Genomic DNA, 22,546 nt, shown 5'->3' with positions numbered 1-22,546 from the left:
CTGACAACCTGTCTAGTAACTGGTCAACAACCTGTCTGACAACCTGTCTAGTAACTGGTCAACAACCTGTCTGACAACCTGTCTAGTAACTGGTCAACAACCTGTCTGACAACCTGTGAGGTGTAATGTATGGACAGACATCCATGCTTCAGGTTTACAGTTCAAATAAACAGCTTTCTCTAAATACTCAAGTCTTAGGTACCAATGAAACTAGCCAATTATATCCACATCTTATTTATGACTGGGAAGATTTAGATTAATAATTGATGACATTTTAAACACTTTTCCATTGCGTGTCCTAATAAACATGTCCCTGTGGTCCCCATCAAAATACTGTCTTCTGAAGTGTTGCCAGGTGTATTCAGATATACAGTGAGTACTAGTGGATAATACACCAGGTACCTGGAGCTGTGTTCAGGTCTCCCCTACATTCCAAGGTCTAGATCTATTCAGGTGTGTCTCCTGTGGTCCCCCTCGTGCAGGTGTCAGCGGTGGAGTCTCTGGAGGGCCCCCTGCTGCAGGTGGAGGGTCTGGGGGACCTGCGTCTGGAGCTCCACAGTAAGAAGCTCAACATCCACGTGGTCCTCATCGACGAGCTGCACCGGCACCTCTACATCAAGTCTACCAGCCGACTGGGGACCAAGAACAAGGACAAGAACCAGGGACGCCACGGGGGGTGAGAGTGGCCTGGTGAAGGGGAGGGAGAGGGGGGGTGAGTGGCCTGGTGAAGGGGAGGGAGAGGGGGGGGTGAGTGGCCTGGTGAAGGGGAGGGAGAGGGGGGGGGTGAGTGGCCTGGAGAAGGGGAGGGAGAGGGGGGGTGTGAGTGGCCTGGAGAAGGGGAGGGAGAGGGGGGGGTGAGTGGCCTGGAGAAGGGGAGGGAGAGGGGGGGTGTGAGTGGCCTGGAGAAGGGGAGGGAGAGGGGCGGTGTGAGTGGCCTGGAGAAGGGGAGGGAGAGGGGGTTGAGTGGCCTGGAGAAGGGAAGGGAGGGGGGGTGAGTGGCCTGGAGGGGGGGGGGGGACTGGGAGTGGGGCAGAGGTGTGAGTTAGGAACACGCTGCGAGGTTTGGTCAGGGAGATCAGAGTGGGGGTCAATCCCACTTCAAGTGCAGTCAACAGAGGGAATGTAATGTTTATCATTTGCAGTATTCTAGTAGGGCAAAAGGACTCAAACACCAGATCTCAGTAGAGATTGGAAGTAGTTGTTTTCACTTCAGAATAAGAGCTTGGGGAGTCTGAAGTGTATGGGTGTTCACTGTGTGTTGGAAGTAGTTGTTTTCACTTCAGAATAAGAGCTTAGGGAGTCAAGTGTATGGGTGTTCACTCTGTGTTGGAAGTAGTTGTTTTCACTTCAGAATAAGAGCTTTGGGAGTCTGAAGTGTATGGGTGTTCACTCTGTGTTGGAAGTAGTTGTTTTCACTTCAGAATAAGAGCTTGGGGAGTCTGAAGTGTATGGGTGTTCACTGTGTGTTGGAAGTAGTTGTTTTCACTTCAGAATAAGAGCTTTGGGAGTCTGAAGTGTATGGGTGTTCACTCTTCGTTGGAAGTAAATGTATAATTGGGGGGAAACTAGTTGAAATCATTAAATGAAATACCATGAGACATGAGACAGTGTTCAACCTCCTCTAATCCCACACAGTACAGTTCCACACTACACGTGTTGTCCCTCAGTGTTTACATTAGCTAGTCTAAACTTCTAGTGACAAGACAACGCCCCTGTCTTACCACTTAGTGCAAACACATCTGATTCATTCATGGGAGACCAAAGATGACGCTCTGTAGAATGATAATGTGGGTTTTGGTTAGTCGACGACCGCGTCACAACCTACATTAGCATCGGGAGGATTATCATACCAACACCAATGTGTGTGTCCCAAATGGCACCCTATTCCCTACTTAGTGCACTACTTTAAAACGTAATAAACTGTGTAGTGCACTATGCAGGGAATAAGGTGCCATTTGGGACACATGTTAGAATGCTGTGTGGAGCGACGGCTGCCACCTGCATGACAATTCCTAAACCAAGATGCAGCATCACAACACATTAGACTGATGCAGGTCACCCACCTCTCCAGCAATGAAGCTTGTTGTTTTGATGTTTGTTTAATTCATGCTAGGTGTGTGTGTGTGTGTGTGTGTGTGTGTGTGTGTGTGTGTGTACAGCAGTGTGGTGTCTGGGCTGTGACGTACTGTAGAGTGATGTATTAGTTGGGGTCTTAGAGTGACAGGTTAAAGCTCCTGTATAATGGAGGTTTGGTAAGAACAACCCACCTCCACTCAACACTCACTAAGCAGGGCAACACTCAACACTGGAGGTACAGGGCAACACTCAGCACTGTGGAGGAACAGGTCAGGGCTCCACTCAACACTGTGTGGAGGTACAGGTCAGGGCTCCACTCAACACTGTGGAGGTACAGGTCAGCGCTACACTCAACACTGTGGAGGTACAGGTCAGGGCTACACTCAACACTGTGTGGAGGTACAGGTCAGGGCTCCACTCAACACTGTGTGGAGGTACAGGTCAGGGCTCCACTCAACACTGTGTGGAGGTACAGGTCAGGGCTCCACTCAACACTGTGTGGAGATACAGGTCAGGGCTACACTCAACACTGTGTGGAGATACAGGTCAGGGCTACACTCAACACTGTGTGGAGGTACAGGTCAGGGCTCCACTCAGCACTGTGTTGAGGTAGGTACATGGCTGACTCTGTTCATCCAGGTTGTTAACAGGTTCATTATAAAGCTCTGCTTGTCTCTCAGGTGAATGTTGTCGTTGTGGGTAGCAGGGTTGGGCTCAATTCAAATTGAAGCCAGACAATTCAGGAAGATTAATTAAACATTTTGAAATAAGTAGCTTCTACTTTTCAGTTTAGTGAGAAGTCATTGAAAATAAATGCAATTTGTTTTGATTTATTTTATTGTAATTTTGTAATGAGGATGAGGGTGATGATGGTGACTGATGATGCTCTTCTCAACTTTCTCCAGCTCTACAACCAAAGACACGTCCCCTCTGCCCCAGCTGGACGTCAGCAGCCTGTCCACCCCTCGCAAGCTGATGGACTCCTCCCAGTTCAGCACCCCAGGGACCACCAGCAGTAAGTAGCCTTGGTAGTCCAACACACATCCATTATGCATGTCTGCTTGGCTGAATACAGCAGTACTAAATGAGGGCCTGCACACTATACCAACCTAATAAAGGAAGGTTGACCTTACTTCATTACCACCAGTAGAATGGTTTTAGGAATACTACTGGACAAGAGAGGGAGAGGGGGTCATGGAGGAGGGAGACGAGGAAGGGACGGGGACAGAGAGAGTGAGGGACGGGGACAGAGAGAGTGAGGGACGGGGACAGAGAGAGGGAGGGACGGGGACAGAGAGAGGGAGGGACGGGGACAGAGGGAGGAGGGACGGGGACAGAGGGAGGAAGGGACGAGGACGGAGGGAGGGAGGGACGGGGACAGAGAGAGGAAGGGACGGGGACAGAGGGAGGAAGGGACGGGGACAGAGGGAGGAAGGGACGGGGACAGAGGGAGGAAGGGGCGGGGACAGAGGGAGGAAGGGGCGGGGACAGAGGGAGGAAGGGGCGGGGACAGAGGGAGGAAGGGGCGGGGACAGAGGGAGGAAGGGGCGGGGACAGAGGGAGGAAGGGGCGGGGACAGAGGGAGGAAGGGGCGGGGACAGAGGGAGGAAGGGACGGGGACAGAGGGAGGAAGGGGCGGGGAGGGAGGGAGGGAGGGATGGGAGGGAGGGAGGGATGGACGGAGGGAGGGAGGGAGGGAGGGAGGGACGGAGGGAGGGAGGGAGGGATGGACGGACGGGGACGGAGGGAGGGAGGGACGGACGGAGACGGAGAGCCAGTGAGATAATGTGGGTAAGAAACTGGAGAGAACTGGATATTGAGTGGAGAAGAGAAAGGGAGAGGAGTTGAGATGGATAGATAGAAAAGAGAACATAGTGTAGATGGAGAGAGATACTGTAGAGACCTGATGAGAACTATTGGAACATAGTTGTCTCCTGGATAGCACAGTGGTAGAGTTGTCAGGTTAGTGTTCAACTGTCGCTCCATTCTGCCGATGCTCCCAGTGATAATGAAATCATTAGCAGGGATCTGTACTGCTGCAGTTATTACATCCATTAGCATGTCATTAGGGGTGTGTACCAGAGAACGCTGCAGGCTCAACACACCTCGTACATAACACTGCCTCTCACACACACTCCACTGATGGCATTCACACGCCAGCAAGCACTAACGCATGATGACACGCACACCTTCTCCCCTCTTCCATCTATGCCTCGTATTTCCTCCCCCTTGCAGCACAGTACATACATCACGGGATTATTAGGCCATTATCATATTAGTACATACTGTCCATCACAGCATTATCAGCCCATTATCATACTAGTACATGCAGCACATCATTACTAGACCACTGTCATATTAGTACATACTGTCCATCACAGCATTATTAGACCATTATCATAATAATACATACATCACAGCATTATCAGTCCATTATCATACTAGTACATACATCACGGGATTATTAGGCCATTATCATATTAGTACATACTGTCCATCACAACATTATTAGACCATTATCATAATAATACATGCATCACAGCATTATCAGTCCATTATCATACTAGTACATACATCACATTATTACTAGGCCATTATCATAATAGTACATACTGTACATCACAGCATTACTAGACCATTTTCATAATAGCACATATTGTATCCCACAGCATTATCAGTCCATTATCATGCCAGTACATACATCACATTGGAGCATTATCATACTAGTGCATACATCAAAGCATTATCAGGGCATTATCGTACTAGTACGTGCGTCGGGGCATTATTAGGACATTATCATACTAGTGCATACATCACAGCATTATTAGGACATTGTCGTACTCATTTAAACATCACATCATTATTACGACATTATCATACTAGTACATACATCCCAGCATTATTAGGACATTATCATACTCGTTCAACATCACATCATTATTAGGACATTATCATACTAGTACATACATCCCCACATTATTAGGGCATTATCATACTCGTTCATACATCACAGCATTATTAGGGCGTTATCATACAAGTACATACATTTTCATAACATCATAATCCGCTGCCACCCCTCCATATCTCCCATTAGTCACCATGTATTCCTGTCAGCACAGTGGGGTGGATAACATTCATTATGCTCATAAGCCACAGTGGAACAGTTACCTACAGCGTCTACAAATTCAATGTAAATAAGAATTAGTTGTTAACTGACTTGCCTAGTTAAATAAAGGTAAAATAAAAAGAAAAGCTTCTCTCTGGTCTAGTTATTTTTGCTTGAGATCTTGGTAATCTCTCTCTCTCTCTGCAACTTTCTCCCAGGCCCTACCCACCCATCCACTCAACCCATCCTAACACGTTTGTTTGAATGCAAGCCTAAACCCTCCTTCCCTGTCAGGTCAGGTGTGCCCCGGTACCTGGTCAGCTAGCCACCCTACTGCTAACTGCAGGTGTACTGTTACAGCTCCATAGCCCCTCCTGTGTACCTCTGTCCCTATGCCATTACCAGACCCCCACTCTTCCTCTCCCCACTAACCTCTGTCCCTATGCCATTACCAGACCCCCACTCTTCCTCTCCCCACTAACCTCTGTCCCTATGCCATTACCAGACCCCCACTCTTCCTCTCCCCACTAACCTCTGCCCCTATGCCATTACCAGACCCCCACTCTTCCTCTCCCCACTAACCTCTATCCTTTTGCCAGCCACACCTCCAATACAGTCGCAATGCCAGCCTTAGAAACCCCTAACCCCTTCCCTTACCCCTGTCCTTCTGCCAATCTTCCCTCTACCAACCCCCTGTCTCCTCCTCTGAGCCTACCAACCCCCTGTCTCCTCCTCTGAGCCTACCAACCCCCTGTCTCCTCCTCTGAGCCTACCATCCCCCTGTCTCCTCCTCTGAGCCTACCATCCCCCTGTCTCCTCCTCTGAGCCTACCATCCCCCTGTCTCCTCCTCTGAGCCTACCATCCCCCTGTCTCCTCCTCTGAGCCTACCATCCCCCTGTCTCCTCCTCTGAGCCTACCATCCCACTGATGACTCTCTCCCCTATAATTGCTGCTGTTTGTTGATGGAGTCAGTTGAACGAACTCAGGTAGAGAGAGAGAGAGAAGCCTCTTAATTCACACCCAGGGCCTAAGTCATTTCCCTGCGCTAACTGCACTTCCCTCTCGCATTATTACGGCAAAACGCAAGCAATTAGCCGCCGCCGCCGCGTGCTAAGTGCCATGTGCCGCGATGACGACAGCATAACTCTCCAGCTTCTGTCGACAACGCTGCTTCGTCTAATGGCCTCAGCGCACATCATTTAGTAGCTGGTAATTGTAGTGATTATGACGTGATAAAAGTACAGTCGCTGGCAGGAGAAATAAAGTCTATTAACGTCACATAAACATTAACTCTCTTAACGTACCCCGCTTACAACGCTTCGAAGGGGAAACGGAGGCTGTATCATCAGACTGGAATTAAAACGTAGCCCTGCTGTTACTCTCAATTTAGCGAGAGGGGGGTTGAGGTGCTGAACAGTGAGGTGAAGAGGTGTTGTGGGGATGTTTTCATTTGATCCAAACACTCACAAGTTTGTGATGATGAGGAAGAGGTGCTCGCCTAGTGGTGAGTGGTGAGATGTACAGGGTTGTTATGGCGATGATAATACTGTATAGCATTGAGAGGAAAGATGACAGTAGGACTAGGATGATGTTTATGAAGATGGATGATGATGGTTACAACTATACAACTCATTCTTTCTTGTGTCTCTAGAACGTTTCATGAGTATGTCAAATAGTACCACATCCTGTAGCTCTAGTATCAATTCAATTCAAGGGCTTTATTGGCATGGGAAACGTGTTAACATTGCCAAAGCAAGTGAGGTAGATAATATACATAAGTGAAATAAACAATACAAATTAACAGTAAACATTACACATACAGAAGTTTCAAAACAATGAAGACATTACAAATGTCATATTATATATATATATATATATATATATATATATATATATATATATATACAGTGTTGTAACAATGTACAAATGGTTAAAGTACACAAGGGAAAATAAATAAGCATAAATATGGGGTGTATTTACAATGGTGTTTGTTCTTCACTGGTTGCCCTTTTCTTGTGGCAACAGGTCACAAATCTTGCTGCTGTGATGGCACACTGTGGCATTTCACCCAGTAGATATGGGAGTTTATCAAAATTAGATTTGTATTCAAATTCTTTGTGGATCTGTGTAATCTGAGGGAAATATGTCTCTCTAATATGGTCATACATTGGGCAGGAGGTTAGGAAGTGCAGCTCAGTTTCCACCTCATTTTGTGGGCAGTGGGCACATAGCCTGTCTTCTCTTGAGAGCCATGTCTGCCTACGGCGGCCTTTCTCAATAGCAAGGCTATGCTCTGTACAAGGCTATGAGTCTGTACATAGTTAAATCTTTCCTTAAGTTTGGGTCAGTCACAGTGGTCAGGTATTCTGCCACTGTGCACTCTCTGTGTAGGGCCAAATAGCATTCTAGTTTGCTCAGTTTTTTTGTTAATTATTTCCAATGTGTCAAGTAATTATCTTTTTGTTTTCAGTGATTTGGTTGGATCTAATTGTGCTGCTGTCCTGGGGCTCTGTGGGGTGTGTTTGTATCTCCCTCTCCCTCTGTCACTTCCCATGTTTTCTATCTATCTATCTATCTATCTATCTATCTATCTATCTATCTATCTATCTATCTATCTATCTATCTATCTATCTATCTATCTATCTATCTATCTATCTATCTATCTATCTATCTATCTATCTATCTATCTATCTATCTATCTATCTATCTATCTATCTATCTATCTATCTATCTATCTATCTATCTATCTATCTATCTATCTATCTATCTATCTATCTATCTATCTATCTATCTATCTATCTATCTATCTATCTATCTATCTATCTATCTATCTATCTATCTATCTATCTATCTATCTATCTATCTATCTATCTATCTATCTATCTATCTATCTATCTATCTATCTATCTATCTATCTATCTATCTATCTATCTATCTATCTATCTATCTCTTCTCTCACACTCTGCGTCACTCCCTCTTTCAGTGCGTGAGCTGCAGGCGCACCACGAGGCCCGCGAGGACCCTGACGTGCACCCGGAGGAGAACACCCAAGAGTTCATGGGCGTCCTCATCAAAGGCCTGGCCAAGCTCAAGAAGATCCCTGAGGCTGTCAAGGCCATCATGGAGCGCCTGGAGCCTGAGCTGAAGCAGATACTGAAGAGATCCACTACCCAGATAGCTGATCACGCCTACCAGAGAGGAGAGAACCTAGCCACAGAGAGCCAGCCCAGGTAGGGAGGGGTGGAGGGAAGGCTGGGAGGGAAGGTGGGATGGAGGGGTGCAGGTAAAGATGCAGGTAGGGGTGGAGGAGGAGGGAAGGCAGGATGCAGGTAAAGATGCAGGTGGAGGAGGAGGGAAGGCAGGATGCAGGTAAAGATGCAGGTGGAGGAGGAGGGAAGGCAGGATGCAGGTAAAGATGCAGATGCAGGTGGAGGAGGAGGGAAGGCAGGATGCAGGTAAAGATGCAGGTAGGGAGAAATGGAGGTAGGGGTGGAGGGAAGGCAGGATGCAGGTAAAGATGCAGGTAGGGAAAGATGGAGGTAGGGGAGGAGGGAAGGCAGGATGCAGGTAAAGATGCAGGTAGGGAAAGATGGAGGTAGGGGAGGAGGGAAGGCAGGATGCAGGTAAAGATGCAGGTAGGGAGAGATGGAGGTAGGGGTGGAGGAGGAGGGAAGGCAGGATGCAGGTAAAGATGCAGGTAGGGAGAGATGGAGGTAGGGGTGGAGGAGGAGGGAAGGCAGGATGCAGGTAAAGATGCAGGTAGGGAGAGATGGAGGTAGGGGTGGAGGGAAGGCAGGATGCAGGTAAAGATGCAGGTAGGGAGAGATGGAGGTAGGGGAGGAGGGAAGGCAGGATGCAGGTAAAGATGCAGGTAGGGAAAGATGGAGGTAGGGGAGGAGGGAAGGCAGGATGCAGGTAAAGATGCAGGTAGGGAGAGATGGAGGTAGGGGTGGAGGAGGAGGGAAGGCAGGATGCAGGTAAAGATGCAGGTAGGGAGAGATGGAGGTAGGGGTGGAGGAGGAGGGAAGGCAGGATGCAGGTAAAGATGCAGGTAGGGAGAGATGGAGGTAGGGGTGGAGGGAAGGCAGGATGCAGGTAAAGATGCAGGTAGGGAGAGATGGAGGTAGGGGTGGAGGGAAGGCAGGATGCAGGTAGGGAGAGATGGAGGTAGGGGTGGAGGGAAGGCAGGATGCAGGTAAAGATGCAGGTAGGGAGAGATGGAGGTAGGGGAGGAGGGAAGGCAGGATGCAGGTAAAGATGCAGGTAGGGAGAGATGGAGGTAGGGGAGGAGGGAAGGCAGGATGCAGGTAAAGATGCAGGTAGGGAGAGATGGAGGTAGGGGTGGAGGGAAGGCAGGATGCAGGTAAAGATGCAGGTAGGGAGAGATGGAGGTAGGGGTGGAGGGAAGGCAGGATGCAGGTAAAGATGCAGGTAGGGAGAGATGGAGGTAGGGGTGGAGGGAAGGCAGGATGCAGGTAGGGAGAGATGGAGGTAGGGGTGGAGGGAAGGCTGGGAGGGAAGGTGGGATGGAGGGGTGCAGGTAAAGATGCAGGTAGGGGTGGAGGAGGAGGGAAGGCAGGATGCAGGTAAAGATGCAGGTAGGGAGAGATGGAGGTAGGGGTGGAGGGAAGGCAGGATGCAGGTAGGGAGAGATGGAGGTAGGGGTGGAGGGAAGGCAGGATGCAGGTAAAGATGCAGGTAGGGAGAGATGGAGGTAGGGGAGGAGGGAAGGCAGGATGCAGGTAAAGATGCAGGTAGGGAGAGATGGAGGTAGGGGAGGAGGGAAGGCAGGATGCAGGTAAAGATGCAGGTAGGGAGAGATGGAGGTAGGGGTGGAGGGAAGGCAGGATGCAGGTAAAGATGCAGGTAGGGAGAGATGGAGGTAGGGGTGGAGGGAAGGCAGGATGCAGGTAAAGATGCAGGTAGGGAGAGATGGAGGTAGGGGTGGAGGGAAGGCAGGATGCAGGTAGGGAGAGATGGAGGTAGGGGTGGAGGGAAGGCTGGGAGGGAAGGTGGGATGGAGGGGTGCAGGTAAAGATGCAGGTAGGGGTGGAGGAGGAGGGAAGGCAGGATGCAGGTAAAGATGCAGGTGGAGGAGGAGGGAAGGCAGGATGCAGGTAAAGATGCAGGTGGAGGAGGAGGGAAGGCAGGATGCAGGTAAAGATGCAGGTGGAGGAGGAGGGAAGGCAGGATGCAGGTAAAGATGCAGGTGGAGGAGGAGGGAAGGCAGGATGCAGGTAAAGATGCAGATGCAGGTGGAGGAGGAGGGAAGGCAGGATGCAGGTAAAGATGCAGGTAGGGAGAGATGGAGGTAGGGGTGGAGGGAAGGCAGGATGCAGGTAAAGATGCAGGTAGGGAAAGATGGAGGTAGGGGAGGAGGGAAGGCAGGATGCAGGTAAAGATGCAGGTAGGGAAAGATGGAGGTAGGGGAGGAGGGAAGGCAGGATGCAGGTAAAGATGCAGGTAGGGGTGGAGGAGGAGGGAAGGCAGGATGCAGGTAAAGATGCAGGTAGGGAGAGATGGAGGTAGGGGTGGAGGAGGAGGGAAGGCAGGATGCAGGTAAAGATGCAGGTAGGGAGAGATGGAGGTAGGGGTGGAGGGAAGGCAGGATGCAGGTAAAGATGCAGGTAGGGAGAGATGGAGGTAGGGGTGGAGGGAAGGCAGGATGCAGGTAGGGAGAGATGGAGGTAGGGGTGGAGGGAAGGCAGGATGCAGGTAAAGATGCAGGTAGGGAGAGATGGAGGTAGGGGAGGAGGGAAGGCAGGATGCAGGTAAAGATGCAGGTAGGGAGAGATGGAGGTAGGGGTGGAGGGAAGGCAGGATGCAGGTAAAGATGCAGGTAGGGAGAGATGGAGGAAGGGGTGGAGGGAAGGCAGGATGCAGGTAAAGATGCAGGTAGGGAGAGATGGAGGTAGGGGTGGAGGGAAGGCAGGATGCAGGTAGGGAGAGATGGAGGTAGGGGTGGAGGGAAGGCAGGATGCAGGTAAAGATGCAGGTAGGGAGAGATGGAGGTAGGGGTGGAGGGAAGGCAGGATGCAGGTAAAGATGCAGGTAGGGAGAGATGGAGGTAGGGGAGGAGGGAAGGCAGGATGCAGGTAGGGAGAGATGGAGGTAGGGCTGGAGGGAAGGCAGGATGCAGGTAGGGAGAGATGGAGGTAGGGGTGGAGGGAAGGCAGGATGCAGGTAAAGATGCAGGTAGGGAGAGATGGAGGTAGGGGTGGAAGGAAGGCAGGATGCAGGTAAAGATGCAGGTAGGGAGAGATGGAGGTAGGGGTGGAGGGTGGGATAGCAGACCAGCAGCCTTTCCTTCCTTGAAGTGACCACTAATCTCACATGACTGGATAGGTGAGAGCTATGAAGTGAAACCCTCGATTTTTACCTATCCAATCATGTGGAATTTGTGATTTCTTCAAGGAGGGAAGGATGCATTGTGGGTTTTCAAACAGGGCCTTTGGGTGTATAGTTTTGTCCAACTCACTGGCTAAGGTGAGGTAGGAACAGTGGAGGAGAGGTACTGTATGTGTCTGAGGAGAGGTACTGTATGTGTGAGGAGAGGTACTGTATGTGTCTGAGGAGAGGTACTGTATGTGTCTGAGGAGAGGTACTGTATGTGTCTGAGGAGAGGTACTGTATGTGTCTGAGGAGAGGTACTGTATGTGTCTGAGGAGAGGTACTGTATGTGTCTGAGGAGAGGTACTGTATGTGTCTGAGGAGAGGTACTGTATGTGTCTGAGGAGAGGTACTGTATGTGTCTGAGGAGAGGTACTGTATGTGTCTGAGGAGAGGTACTGTATGTGTCTGAGGAGAGGTACTGTATGTGTCTGAGGAGAGGTACTGTATGTGTCTGAGGAGAGGTACTGTATGTGTCTGAGGAGAGGTACTGTATGGGTCTGAGGAGAGGTACTGTATGGGTCTGAGGTGAGGTAGGAACAGGGGAGGAGAGGTACTGTATGTGTGAGGAGAGGTACTGTATGTGTCTGAGGAGAGGTACTGTATGTGTGAGGAGAGGTACTGTATGGGTCTGTGTCTCCATCACTAATAAGCAAACAAACCATCAAGCAAGAAGAGACAAGTTTCACTTGAATCCCGGGCTTTTCTTTCCAAGCTCTTTAGCTTTAGACAGAGTGAGTACGACAAGGGTGTTTTGGGAGCGAGTGAACTGCTAGAAAATGATTTTTGATTAGTCTCTATCCTCACCTCCCTCTCTCTCCGCATCTCATTGTGGAAACCCTAATAAAGCAAACAGTTAAGCACACCCTCTCCTCAGCTTCCCCTGTTCTCCATCTCCTCAGCCTCCCCTGTTCTCCCTCTCCTCAGCTTCCCCTGTTCTCCATCTCCTCAGCCTCCCCTGTTCTCCATCTCCTCAGCCTCCCCTGTTCTCCATCTCCTCAGCCTCCCCTGTTCTCCATCTCCTCAGCCTCCCCTGTTCTCCATCTCCTCAGCCTCCCCTGTTCTCCATCTCCTCAGCCTCCCCTGTTCTCCATCTCCTCAGCCTCCCCTGTTCTCCATCTCCTCAGCCTCCTCTGTTCTCCATCTCCCCTGTTCTCCATCTCCTCTGTTCTCCATCTCCTCAGCCTCCTCTGTTCTCCATCTCCTCAGCCTCCTCTGTTCTCCCTCTCCTCAGCCTCCTCTGTTCTCCCTCTCCTCAGCCTCCCCTGTTCTCCATCTCCTCAGCCTCCCCTGTTCTCCCTCTCCTCAGCCTCCTCTGTTCTCCCTCTCCTCAGCCTCCTCTGTTCTCCCTCTCCTCAGCCTCCTCTGTTCTCCCTCTCCTCAGCCTCCTCTGTTCTCCCTCTCCTCCACCTCTATTGTACCCCATTGGATCAATTCCATCTGTTTCCCCACACGGTATTCATAACTCCCTCATTTAAGGAAATGGAGTAATCTAGAAAGACAAGACCCAGCCTCTGCTTTTTCCCTCAGCATTCATTCACTCCGCAGAGAAAAACCAGGAAAGCAAAAGCTCCTGGAAGAGAAGAGATATAATAATGGCACTTCAGAAAGCACTTACCTTCAGCTGAGATGAACACTTGTTTTTCTTGGCCTCCGTTTCTCTCGTTGTCTCTCCGTCTGTTTTCACCGTGTCTGTGTGTGTATCTTGTGCCCTCTAAACCGAGCCGTTGTCCATGTTTCAAGAGGTGGTCGTTGGTTCACCTGTCCTGAAGCATTGTGGCTACTGGGTTTAGGTTAGTGCTGAGGCCTTGGCTGCATTTCATTCCAGAAAGGTTATCTCCCTCTCCTCTTTCCTAGTTTCAAACTCCCCTTCACGGATCTGACACGAATGGATAGGTGAAGGCATTATGGAGGAAACTAAGTAGAGTTTTAACACCTACCCAGTTAGTCTATATGGAGGCAACTAGGTAGAGTTTTAACACCTACCCAGTTAGTCAATATGGAGGCAACTAGGTAGAGTTTTAACACCTACCCAGTTAGTCAATATGGAGGAAACTAGGTAGAGTTTTAACACCTACCCAGTTAGTCAATATGGAGGAAACTAGGTAGTTTTAACACCTACCCAGTTAGTCAATATGGAGGAAACTAGGTAGAGTTTTAACACCTACCCAGTTAGTCAACATGGAGGAAACTAGGTAGAGTTTTAACACCTACCCTTTTAGTCAACATGGAGGAAACTAGGTAGAGTTTTAACACCTACCCAGTTAGTCAATATGGAGGAAACTAGGTAGAGTTTTAACACCTACCCAGTTAGTCAATATGGAGGAAACTAGGTAGAGTTTTAACACCTACCCAGTTAGTCTCCGATCTGTTAAGGGGAGTGAACAAGGGCAAAAAGAAGGGGACAACTTTTTGGGACGCTATGCAACACCAGTGATAGTCAGACGTCTAGTCAGACAGCCAATCAGGTGTTAAACACAGTAGTGGCAGGACATTTGGGACAACACCTGCCAGACCATGAAGAAACAAACACACTGCTGCTTTAAACATAAACATGCCAAGATAGACACACACACACACACACACACACACACACACACACACACACACACACACACACACACACACACACACACACACACACAGTCCATTGATGTTGTAGCATTTAAAAGATAGAACAACAACACTTAGTCTGTCAGATGTTTGGTCAGGCCTTGGCTCCCACCGTGTGCTGAATCTCATCTGACTCCAATATAGGACAATGCAGTGCAGCTTGTTTTCAACCCCACCTTCTCCATATCCTTTTTACTTTACTGTGTGTATGTACGCACACACGCAAGTTCAAGCCGAGGCCCGTTGCTATGGAAACCTCTATATAAGTAGTGTAGCAAGGTGTTCTTTCTTGCGTAATGAGCAACACATAGATGGTGCTGTTCAGTAGATAATGCCCAGTGTATTACACAGTGTCTCTGAAGGGTTCCTGTTAAACATCCTCAGTGTGCAGTCCATTGATTTAAACACAGCATACAGATGTCCTGTGCTTTGTCTCTTCTAATCTAATAGAGGAATTTGGTTGACATGGTGATCGCTACTCAGATGGTGTCACAGACATATTGGATTGTCATATTGAAGATCTGTTGGTTTTTATCCTGGTTAGACTTGCAATGTTCTGACAACTTTCCCCAAATTCCCAGGTTTTCTAGAAATCCGGGTTCGAAGCCTGGGAATGTTGCTACCCTGGTACATACAGTATGTCTGATGATGCAACTAGCCATGTTATGGACTATGGCTGATCATATAGCCAGTTTATTTCATATGGCCAGTGTTGTGTGTGTGTCGGGGTGATGACCTGGCACAGTCACTTAGCTTGATGGTTCCTGTGAAGACACTACAGGCGACAATAAATAACATTCTCCTGGGTGAGTTAGGGTCCCAGCTAGCCCACCTGACACTGCATGCTAAACACACACACACACACACACACACACACACACACACACACACACACACACACACACACACACACACACACACACACATTCTCTTTCACTCAACACACACATATGTATTAACACACAGACTAATTCACACTTAAACACATACACACACACACCCTGAATGGGCGCTTGACCGCAGTGCGTGATCCCTCCTCGCTCCGGAGCCCCTCTTTCTGTCGTCCATCACCTGGGTGTCCGTGTCCTCCATCCTTCTGGGAAATGAGATCTATTAGAATGGCCTGCTGTGTGAGATAACGAGGGGAATGGGGCTCTCTCTCTCCTTCTCTGCTCTGGAAAACCAGAGATTCATCACATCGAATGAGGGATGAGGGAAGAGAACAGGTGAAAGGTCAGAACCTGGTGGGGGGGGCTGTGTGTGTGTATATGTGAGCAAGTGTGTGTGTGTGTGTGTGGAAGAGATCCCATTGTATCTCCTCACCACATAAGATGGACCCCTCATGCTCACTGAGGTATGTCTCATTGTGATTTGTCTCTGTCCCTAACCATTCATAACATACATCCTCCCTGTCTGCCTGTCCCTAACCATTCATAACATACATCCTCCCTGTCTCTGTCCCTAACCATTCATAACATACATCCTGTCTGTCCCTAACCATTCATAACATACATCCTCCCTGTCTCTGTCCCTAACCATTCATAACATACATCCTCCCTGTCTCTGTCCCTAACCATTCATAACATACATCCTCCCTGTCTCTGTCCCTAACCATTCATAACATACATCCTCCCTGTCTCTGTCCCTAACCATTCATAACATACATCCTCCCTGTCTCTGTCCCTAACCATTCATAACATACATCCTCCCTGTCTCTGTCCCTAACCATTCATAACATACATCCTCCCTGTCTCTGTCCCTAACCATTCATAACATACATCCTCCCTGTCTCTGTCCCTAACCATTCATAACATACATCCTCCCTGTCTCTGTCCCTAACCATTCATAACATACATCCTCCCTGTCTCTGTCCCTAACCATTCATAACATACATCCTCCCTGTCTCTGTCCCTAACCATTCATAACATACATCCTCCCTGTCTCTGTCCCTAACCATTCATAACATACATCCTCCCTGTCTCTGTCCCTAACCATTCATAACATACATCCTGTCTGTCTCTGTCCCTAACCATTCATAACATACATCCTGTCTGTCTCTGTCCCTAACCATTCATAACATACATCCTGTCTGTCTCTGTCCCTAACCATTCATAACATACATCCTGTCTGTCTCTGTCCCTAACCATTCATAACATACATCCTGTCTGTCTCTGTCCCTAACCATTCATAACATACATCCTGTCTGTCTCTGTCCCTAACCATTCATAACATACATCCTGTCTGTCTCTGTCCCTAACCATTCATAACATACATCCTCCCTGTCTGCCTGTCCCTAACCATTCATAACATACATCCTCCCTGTCTCTGTCCCTAACCATTCATAACATACATCCTGTCTGTCCCTAACCATTCATAACATACATCCTCCCTGTCTCTGTCCCTAACCATTCATAACATACATCCTCCCTGTCTCTGTCCCTAACCATTCATAACATACATCCTCCCTGTCTCTGTCCCTAACCATTCATAACATACATCCTCCCTGTCTCTGTCCCTAACCATTCATAACATACATCCTCCCTGTCTCTGTCCCTAACCATTCATAACATACATCCTCCCTGTCTCTGTCCCTAACCATTCATAACATACATCCTCCCTGTCTCTGTCCCTAACCATTCATAACATACATCCTCCCTGTCTCTGTCCCTAACCATTCATAACATACATCCTCCCTGTCTCTGTCCCTAACCATTCATAACATACATCCTCCCTGTCTCTGTCCCTAACCATTCATAACATACATCCTCCCTGTCTCTGTCCCTAACCATTCATAACATACATCCTCCCTGTCTCTGTCCCTAACCATTCATAACATACATCCTCCCTGTCTCTGTCCCTAACCATTCATAACATACATCCTGTCTGTCTCTGTCCCTAACCATTCATAACATACATCCTGTCTGTCTCTGTCCCTAACCATTCATAACATACATCCTGTCTGTCTCTGTCCCTAACCATTCATAACATACATCCTGTCTGTCTCTGTCCCTAACCATTCATAACATACATCCTGTCTGTCTCTGTCCCTAACCATTCATAACATACATCCTGTCTGTCTCTGTCCCTAACCATTCATAACATACATCCTGTCTGTCTCTGTCCCTAACCATTCATAACATACATCCTGTCTGTCTCTGTCCCTAACCATTCATAACATACATCCTCCCTGTCTCTGTCCCTAACCATTCATAACATACATCCTGTCTGTCCCTAACCATTCATAACATACATCCTGTCTGTCTCTGTCCCTAACCATTCATAACATACATCCTCCCTGTCTCTGTCCCTAACCATTCATAACATACATCCTGCCTGTCTCTGTCCCTAACCATTCATAACATACATCCTCCCTGTCTCTGTCCCTAACCATTCATAACATACATCCTCTCTGTCCCTAACCATTCATAACATACATTTTGTCTGTCCCTAACCATTCATAACATACATCCTCCCTGTCTGTCTGTCCCTAACCATTCATAACATACATCCTGTCTGTGTCTGTCCCTAACCATTCATAACATACATCCTGTCTGTCTCTGTCCCTAACCATTCATAACATACATCCTGTCTGTCTCTGTCCCTAACCATTCATAACATACATCCTGTCTGTCTCTGTCCCTAACCATTCATAACATACATCCTGTCTGTCTCTGTCCCTAACCATTCATAACATACATCCTGTCTGTCTCTGTCCCTAACCATTCATAACATACATCCTGTCTGTCTCTGTCCCTAACCATTCATAACATACATCCTGTCTGTCTCTGTCCCTAACCATTCATAACATACATCCTGTCTGTCTCTGTCCCTAACCATTCATAACATACATCCTGTCTGTCTGCCTGTCCCTAACCATTCATAACATACATCCTCCCTGTCTCTGTCCCTAACCATTCATAACATACATCCTCCCTGTCTCTGTCCCTAACCATTCATAACATACATCCTCCCTGTCTCTGTCCCTAACCATTCATAACATACATCCTCCCTGTCTCTGTCCCTAACCATTCATAACATACATCCTGTCTGTCCCTAACCATTCATAACATACATCCTCCCTGTCTCTGTCCCTAACCATTCATAACATACATCCTGTCTGTCCCTAACCATTCATAACATACATCCTCCCTGTCTCTGTCCCTAACCATTCATAACATACATCCTCCCTGTCTCTGTCCCTAACCATTCATAACATACATCCTCCCTGTCTCTGTCCCTAACCATTCATAACATACATCCTCCCTGTCTCTGTCCCTAACCATTCATAACATACACCCTCCCTGTCTGTCTGTCCCTAACCATTCATAACATACATCCTCCCTGTCTCTGTCCCTAACCATTCATAACATACATCCTCCCTGTCTCTGTCCCTAACCATTCATAACATACATCCTCCCTGTCTGTCTGTCCCTAACCATTCATAACATACATCCTCCCTGTCTCTGTCCCTAACCATTCATAACATACATCCTCCCTGTCTCTGTCCCTAACCATTCATAACATACATCCTCCCTGTCTGTCTGTCCCTAACCATTCATAACATACATCCTCCCTGTCTCTGTCCCTAACCATTCATAACATACATCCTCCCTGTCTGCCTGTCCCTAACCATTCATAACATACATCCTGTCTCTGTCCCTAACCATTCATAACATACATCCTCCCTGTCTCTGTCCCTAACCATTCATAACATACATCCTCCCTGTCTCTGTCCCTAACCATTCATAACATACATCCTGCCTGTCTGTCTGTCTGTCTGTCTGTCTGTCTGTCTGTCCTAACCATTCATAACATACATCCTGCCTGTCTGCCTGTCCCTAACCATTCATAACATACATCCTCCCTGTCTCTGTCCCTAACCATTCATAACATACATCCTGCCTGTCTGTCTGTCTGTCTGTCTGTCTGTCTGTCTGTCTGTCCTAACCATTCATAACATACATCCTGCCTGTCTGCCTGTCCCTAACCATTCATAACATACATCCTGTCTGTCCCTAACCATTCATAACATACATTCTCCCTGTCTCTGTCCCTAACCATTCATAACATACATCCTCCCTGTCTCTGTCCCTAACCATTCATAACATACATCCTCCCTGTCTCTGTCCCTAACCATTCATAACATACATCCTGTCTGTCCCTAACCATTCATAACATACATTCTCCCTGTCTCTGTCCCTAACCATTCATAACATACATCCTCCCTGTCTCTGTCCCTAACCATTCATAACATACATCCTCCCTGTCTGTCTGTCCCTAACCATTCATAACATACATCCTCCCTGTCTGCCTGTCCCTAACCATTCATAACATACATCCTCCCTGTCTCTGTCCCTAACCATTCATAACATACATCCTCCCTGTCTGTCTGTCCCTAACCATTCATAACATACATCCTGCCTGTCTGCCTGTCCCTAACCATTCATAACATACATCCTGTCTGTCCCTAACCATTCATAACATACATTCTCCCTGTCTCTGTCCCTAACCATTCATAACATACATCCTCCCTGTCTCTGTCCCTAACCATTCATAACATACATCCTCCCTGTCTCTGTCCCTAACCATTCATAACATACATCCTGTCTGTCCCTAACCATTCATAACATACATTCTCCCTGTCTCTGTCCCTAACCATTCATAACATACATCCTCCCTGTCTCTGTCCCTAACCATTCATAACATACATCCTCCCTGTCTGTCTGTCCCTAACCATTCATAACATACATCCTCCCTGTCTGCCTGTCCCTAACCATTCATAACATACATCCTCCCTGTCTCTGTCCCTAACCATTCATAACATACATCCTGCCTGTCTCTGTCCCTAACCATTCATAACATACATCCTGTCTGTCCCTAACCATTCATAACATCCTCCCTCCCTGTCTACCAGTCTAGTGATGGACTACCAACCAAACACCCTCCATCCATCTCTCTCCTTCATTTTCCACCACCCAAATGTTTTCATGTAACATTGGTGTAAAGTTTAAAAAGGTAGGCAAAGACCCCGTGTCTCTCCCAAACTCTCAGTCATTCACTCACTAGTCATTCCACACAGTACCTCCTCTGGTGTATGTGTACCGTTCAGCCCCACCTTCCTCAGTAAATAAAGTCAGAAGTGTCCCCACATCCCTGAAAACAAAAGACCACCAGATGTGTGTGAGTCCTAGTGGAACCAGAGACTTTGACAGATGCTGCTAATTGTAGTCAGAGCCAGCTGCCTCTGTGTGACTGGGGAAGCACTCTGCCAGTACCTAGACTGTTCTTTTCAACCGCTCAGCCCAAACTACCTGGATGCGACTCCTTTTGCCTGCCGATTGAACTAGATTTATGAATGTTTATTAAGCTAATGAATTGTAATTGTTGCTGAGGCAGGTTGGTTAACGTCACATGTACAAAGCCTCATCTGGCCTGAGGAGACTCTAAACTGACAGCTAATGCCTGGCTCGGTGGGCTGACGGCTTGACTTCAGTACCTGTTTGGTCACTTGTCCTCTATAGGCTCTAGTGTTGTATATTTCAGGTCAGAATACACTATGCTTAGAGAGAATGTTTACATTGTTAAATACCTCTGATATGTAGAGTACCTTACTACAACGAAGTGCTCCACTCCTGTTGCAACAGATATATGCACTTATCAACCACAATTAAAAGAACACTTATTGAATGTTCCCTCCATTGGTCCTTGTGTGGACTGGTGGAGGCTGAAGAGCTGAAGTACTCTACAAACGAGCAGGTTCGAATCAGAAATATAAATTCATTATTTAGCTTTAGCATTGAGCTGAGGTCAGAATGGTTTTGACTGCTGTGCATTAGCTTGTCTGTTAGTAGTCAGTTATTGAATGAGAGTCAATGAGATTAGAGAGGAGCTTTTAGACCTGGAGGCTGACAGGAGTGGTGCTGCCATGGAGAGACCTCCTGATGGTCCACCATCAGTGGTCCAGGATCAGTTGTCTTTGCCTCTGTTCTAACTCTAAACCTGTGTGAGCCTCACAATACAACTGACCTGGGATGAATTGATAAGAACAGTTGGAATTGCTGTTTGAATATCAACCGTTCTCCCTTCCTTAATGTAATCACTCTAACACTGAGGTAAAACCCTAGGATGGAAGAAGGGATGCATTTGAAAGGAATTCAAACTGGGCCTTAGTACCTGCTGCATCTTAGGGCCCTGTTCCAATACTCTTCAACTGTATCATTCCTTTCCTCGAAGTCATTTCAGAAGGAAGGAAGGAGGCATTTTGAGTATTCTAGCAGGGCCAATGTTTTGTCTGTGTATCGCAGCTTCTTCACCTGTTGTCCCACCAGCCGTCCTCACCACAGCCTCTATCTCTGCTGCCCTCTGCAGGCTGCTGCTGGAACTGCTGGAGCTGCTGTTTGACAAGTTCAACGCGGTGGCTGCGGCCCACAGTGTGGTGCTGGCCCACCTGCAGCAGATCGTGGTGTCCCCCAACGGAGCCCAGGAGGGCATCAAGCTCTATGAGCTAGCCGACGTCTCTGCTAAGATCCAGACCGTGCTCCAGGTCAGTTCAAGTTTAAAATGTCAACTTTTGAGTCCATCACAGTCCCGAATCCCTGCACCACACACAAATAAAAAATATCTACAAAGATCCATCTGCCGTTCTGTGTATCATAAAGATTCACGGATGATATTGCAGCAGATGATTTGCACACATGTGGTTAAACCTTTAGACTGAAGCATAGATTAGGCTTCCATGAGCAGGAATGATCACACATGATGTTAACTAGGAGAGACAAGACTCTGTTTGACATCAACGACAATGACAAAAACAGATATAGCTTTACCTTGAGTGACACAAATCTTTACTAATGCAGATTGACTATTTACTGTACACGTTCATTGTAGAAATCAATCTGTTTCTTCATATGCGGCCCGGGGGGGGTGTGACTGTGAAAGCATGTCGTATCCATAGCAGGAGGGATGTAGGCTAATTCCTTGAGAGAATGCTGTTACCTCTGTGTGTGTTGTGCATCCAGCTAGGAATCCTGGCAGTGTTTCACCCAACACTCGTTTGTGCAGCCAGTCAATGTTGTCTTTCTTTTCAAAGAAGAGATTATTCTTGTGGAACGAGTGCTGAGAGTACACACACGTGTATAAAAAAAAACACATTGAAAAACACACATATTCAAACAAGCACACACAAAAACTCTCTCCCCTAGTCTGGTCAGTGAGTGCTGGGGGTGCCTGCCTTACATGGGCGTTCCTCAGGGATCTGTCATAGGTCACTTCCAAACAGCTGCTCATCATCTCAGCCAATCAGACGGGAGCAGAGAGCAAACACAGTGCAGCCGACACGCACCAATTAAAGGACTGCAATT

The 22,546-nt window shown here is 47.8% G+C and overlaps 1 protein-coding gene across 1 annotated transcript in view; it reads left to right on the top strand.

The window, feature by feature from the left end:
• LOC116352894 (exocyst complex component 4-like) overlaps nucleotides 1-21,918 on the top strand; it is a 40,488-nt gene extending 18,570 nt beyond the window's left edge. Inside the window, exons 4-7 of the mRNA XM_031822077.1 lie at nucleotides 483-676; nucleotides 2,982-3,091; nucleotides 8,167-8,413; nucleotides 21,555-21,918. Of these exons, the coding sequence (XP_031677937.1) occupies nucleotides 483-676; nucleotides 2,982-3,091; nucleotides 8,167-8,413; nucleotides 21,555-21,903 (900 nt within the window). The 3' untranslated portion in view covers nucleotides 21,904-21,918. The remainder of the gene's footprint in view (nucleotides 1-482; nucleotides 677-2,981; nucleotides 3,092-8,166; nucleotides 8,414-21,554) is intronic.
• The last annotated feature ends 628 nt before the right edge of the window (nucleotides 21,919-22,546 follow it).

The sequence above is a fragment of the Oncorhynchus kisutch genome, unplaced genomic scaffold (genome assembly GCF_002021735.2).
Source record: "Oncorhynchus kisutch isolate 150728-3 unplaced genomic scaffold, Okis_V2 scaffold4062, whole genome shotgun sequence".
NCBI classification, from domain to species: domain Eukaryota; kingdom Metazoa; phylum Chordata; class Actinopteri; order Salmoniformes; family Salmonidae; genus Oncorhynchus; species Oncorhynchus kisutch.
This window is presented reverse-complemented; position numbering and strand designations above follow the sequence as displayed.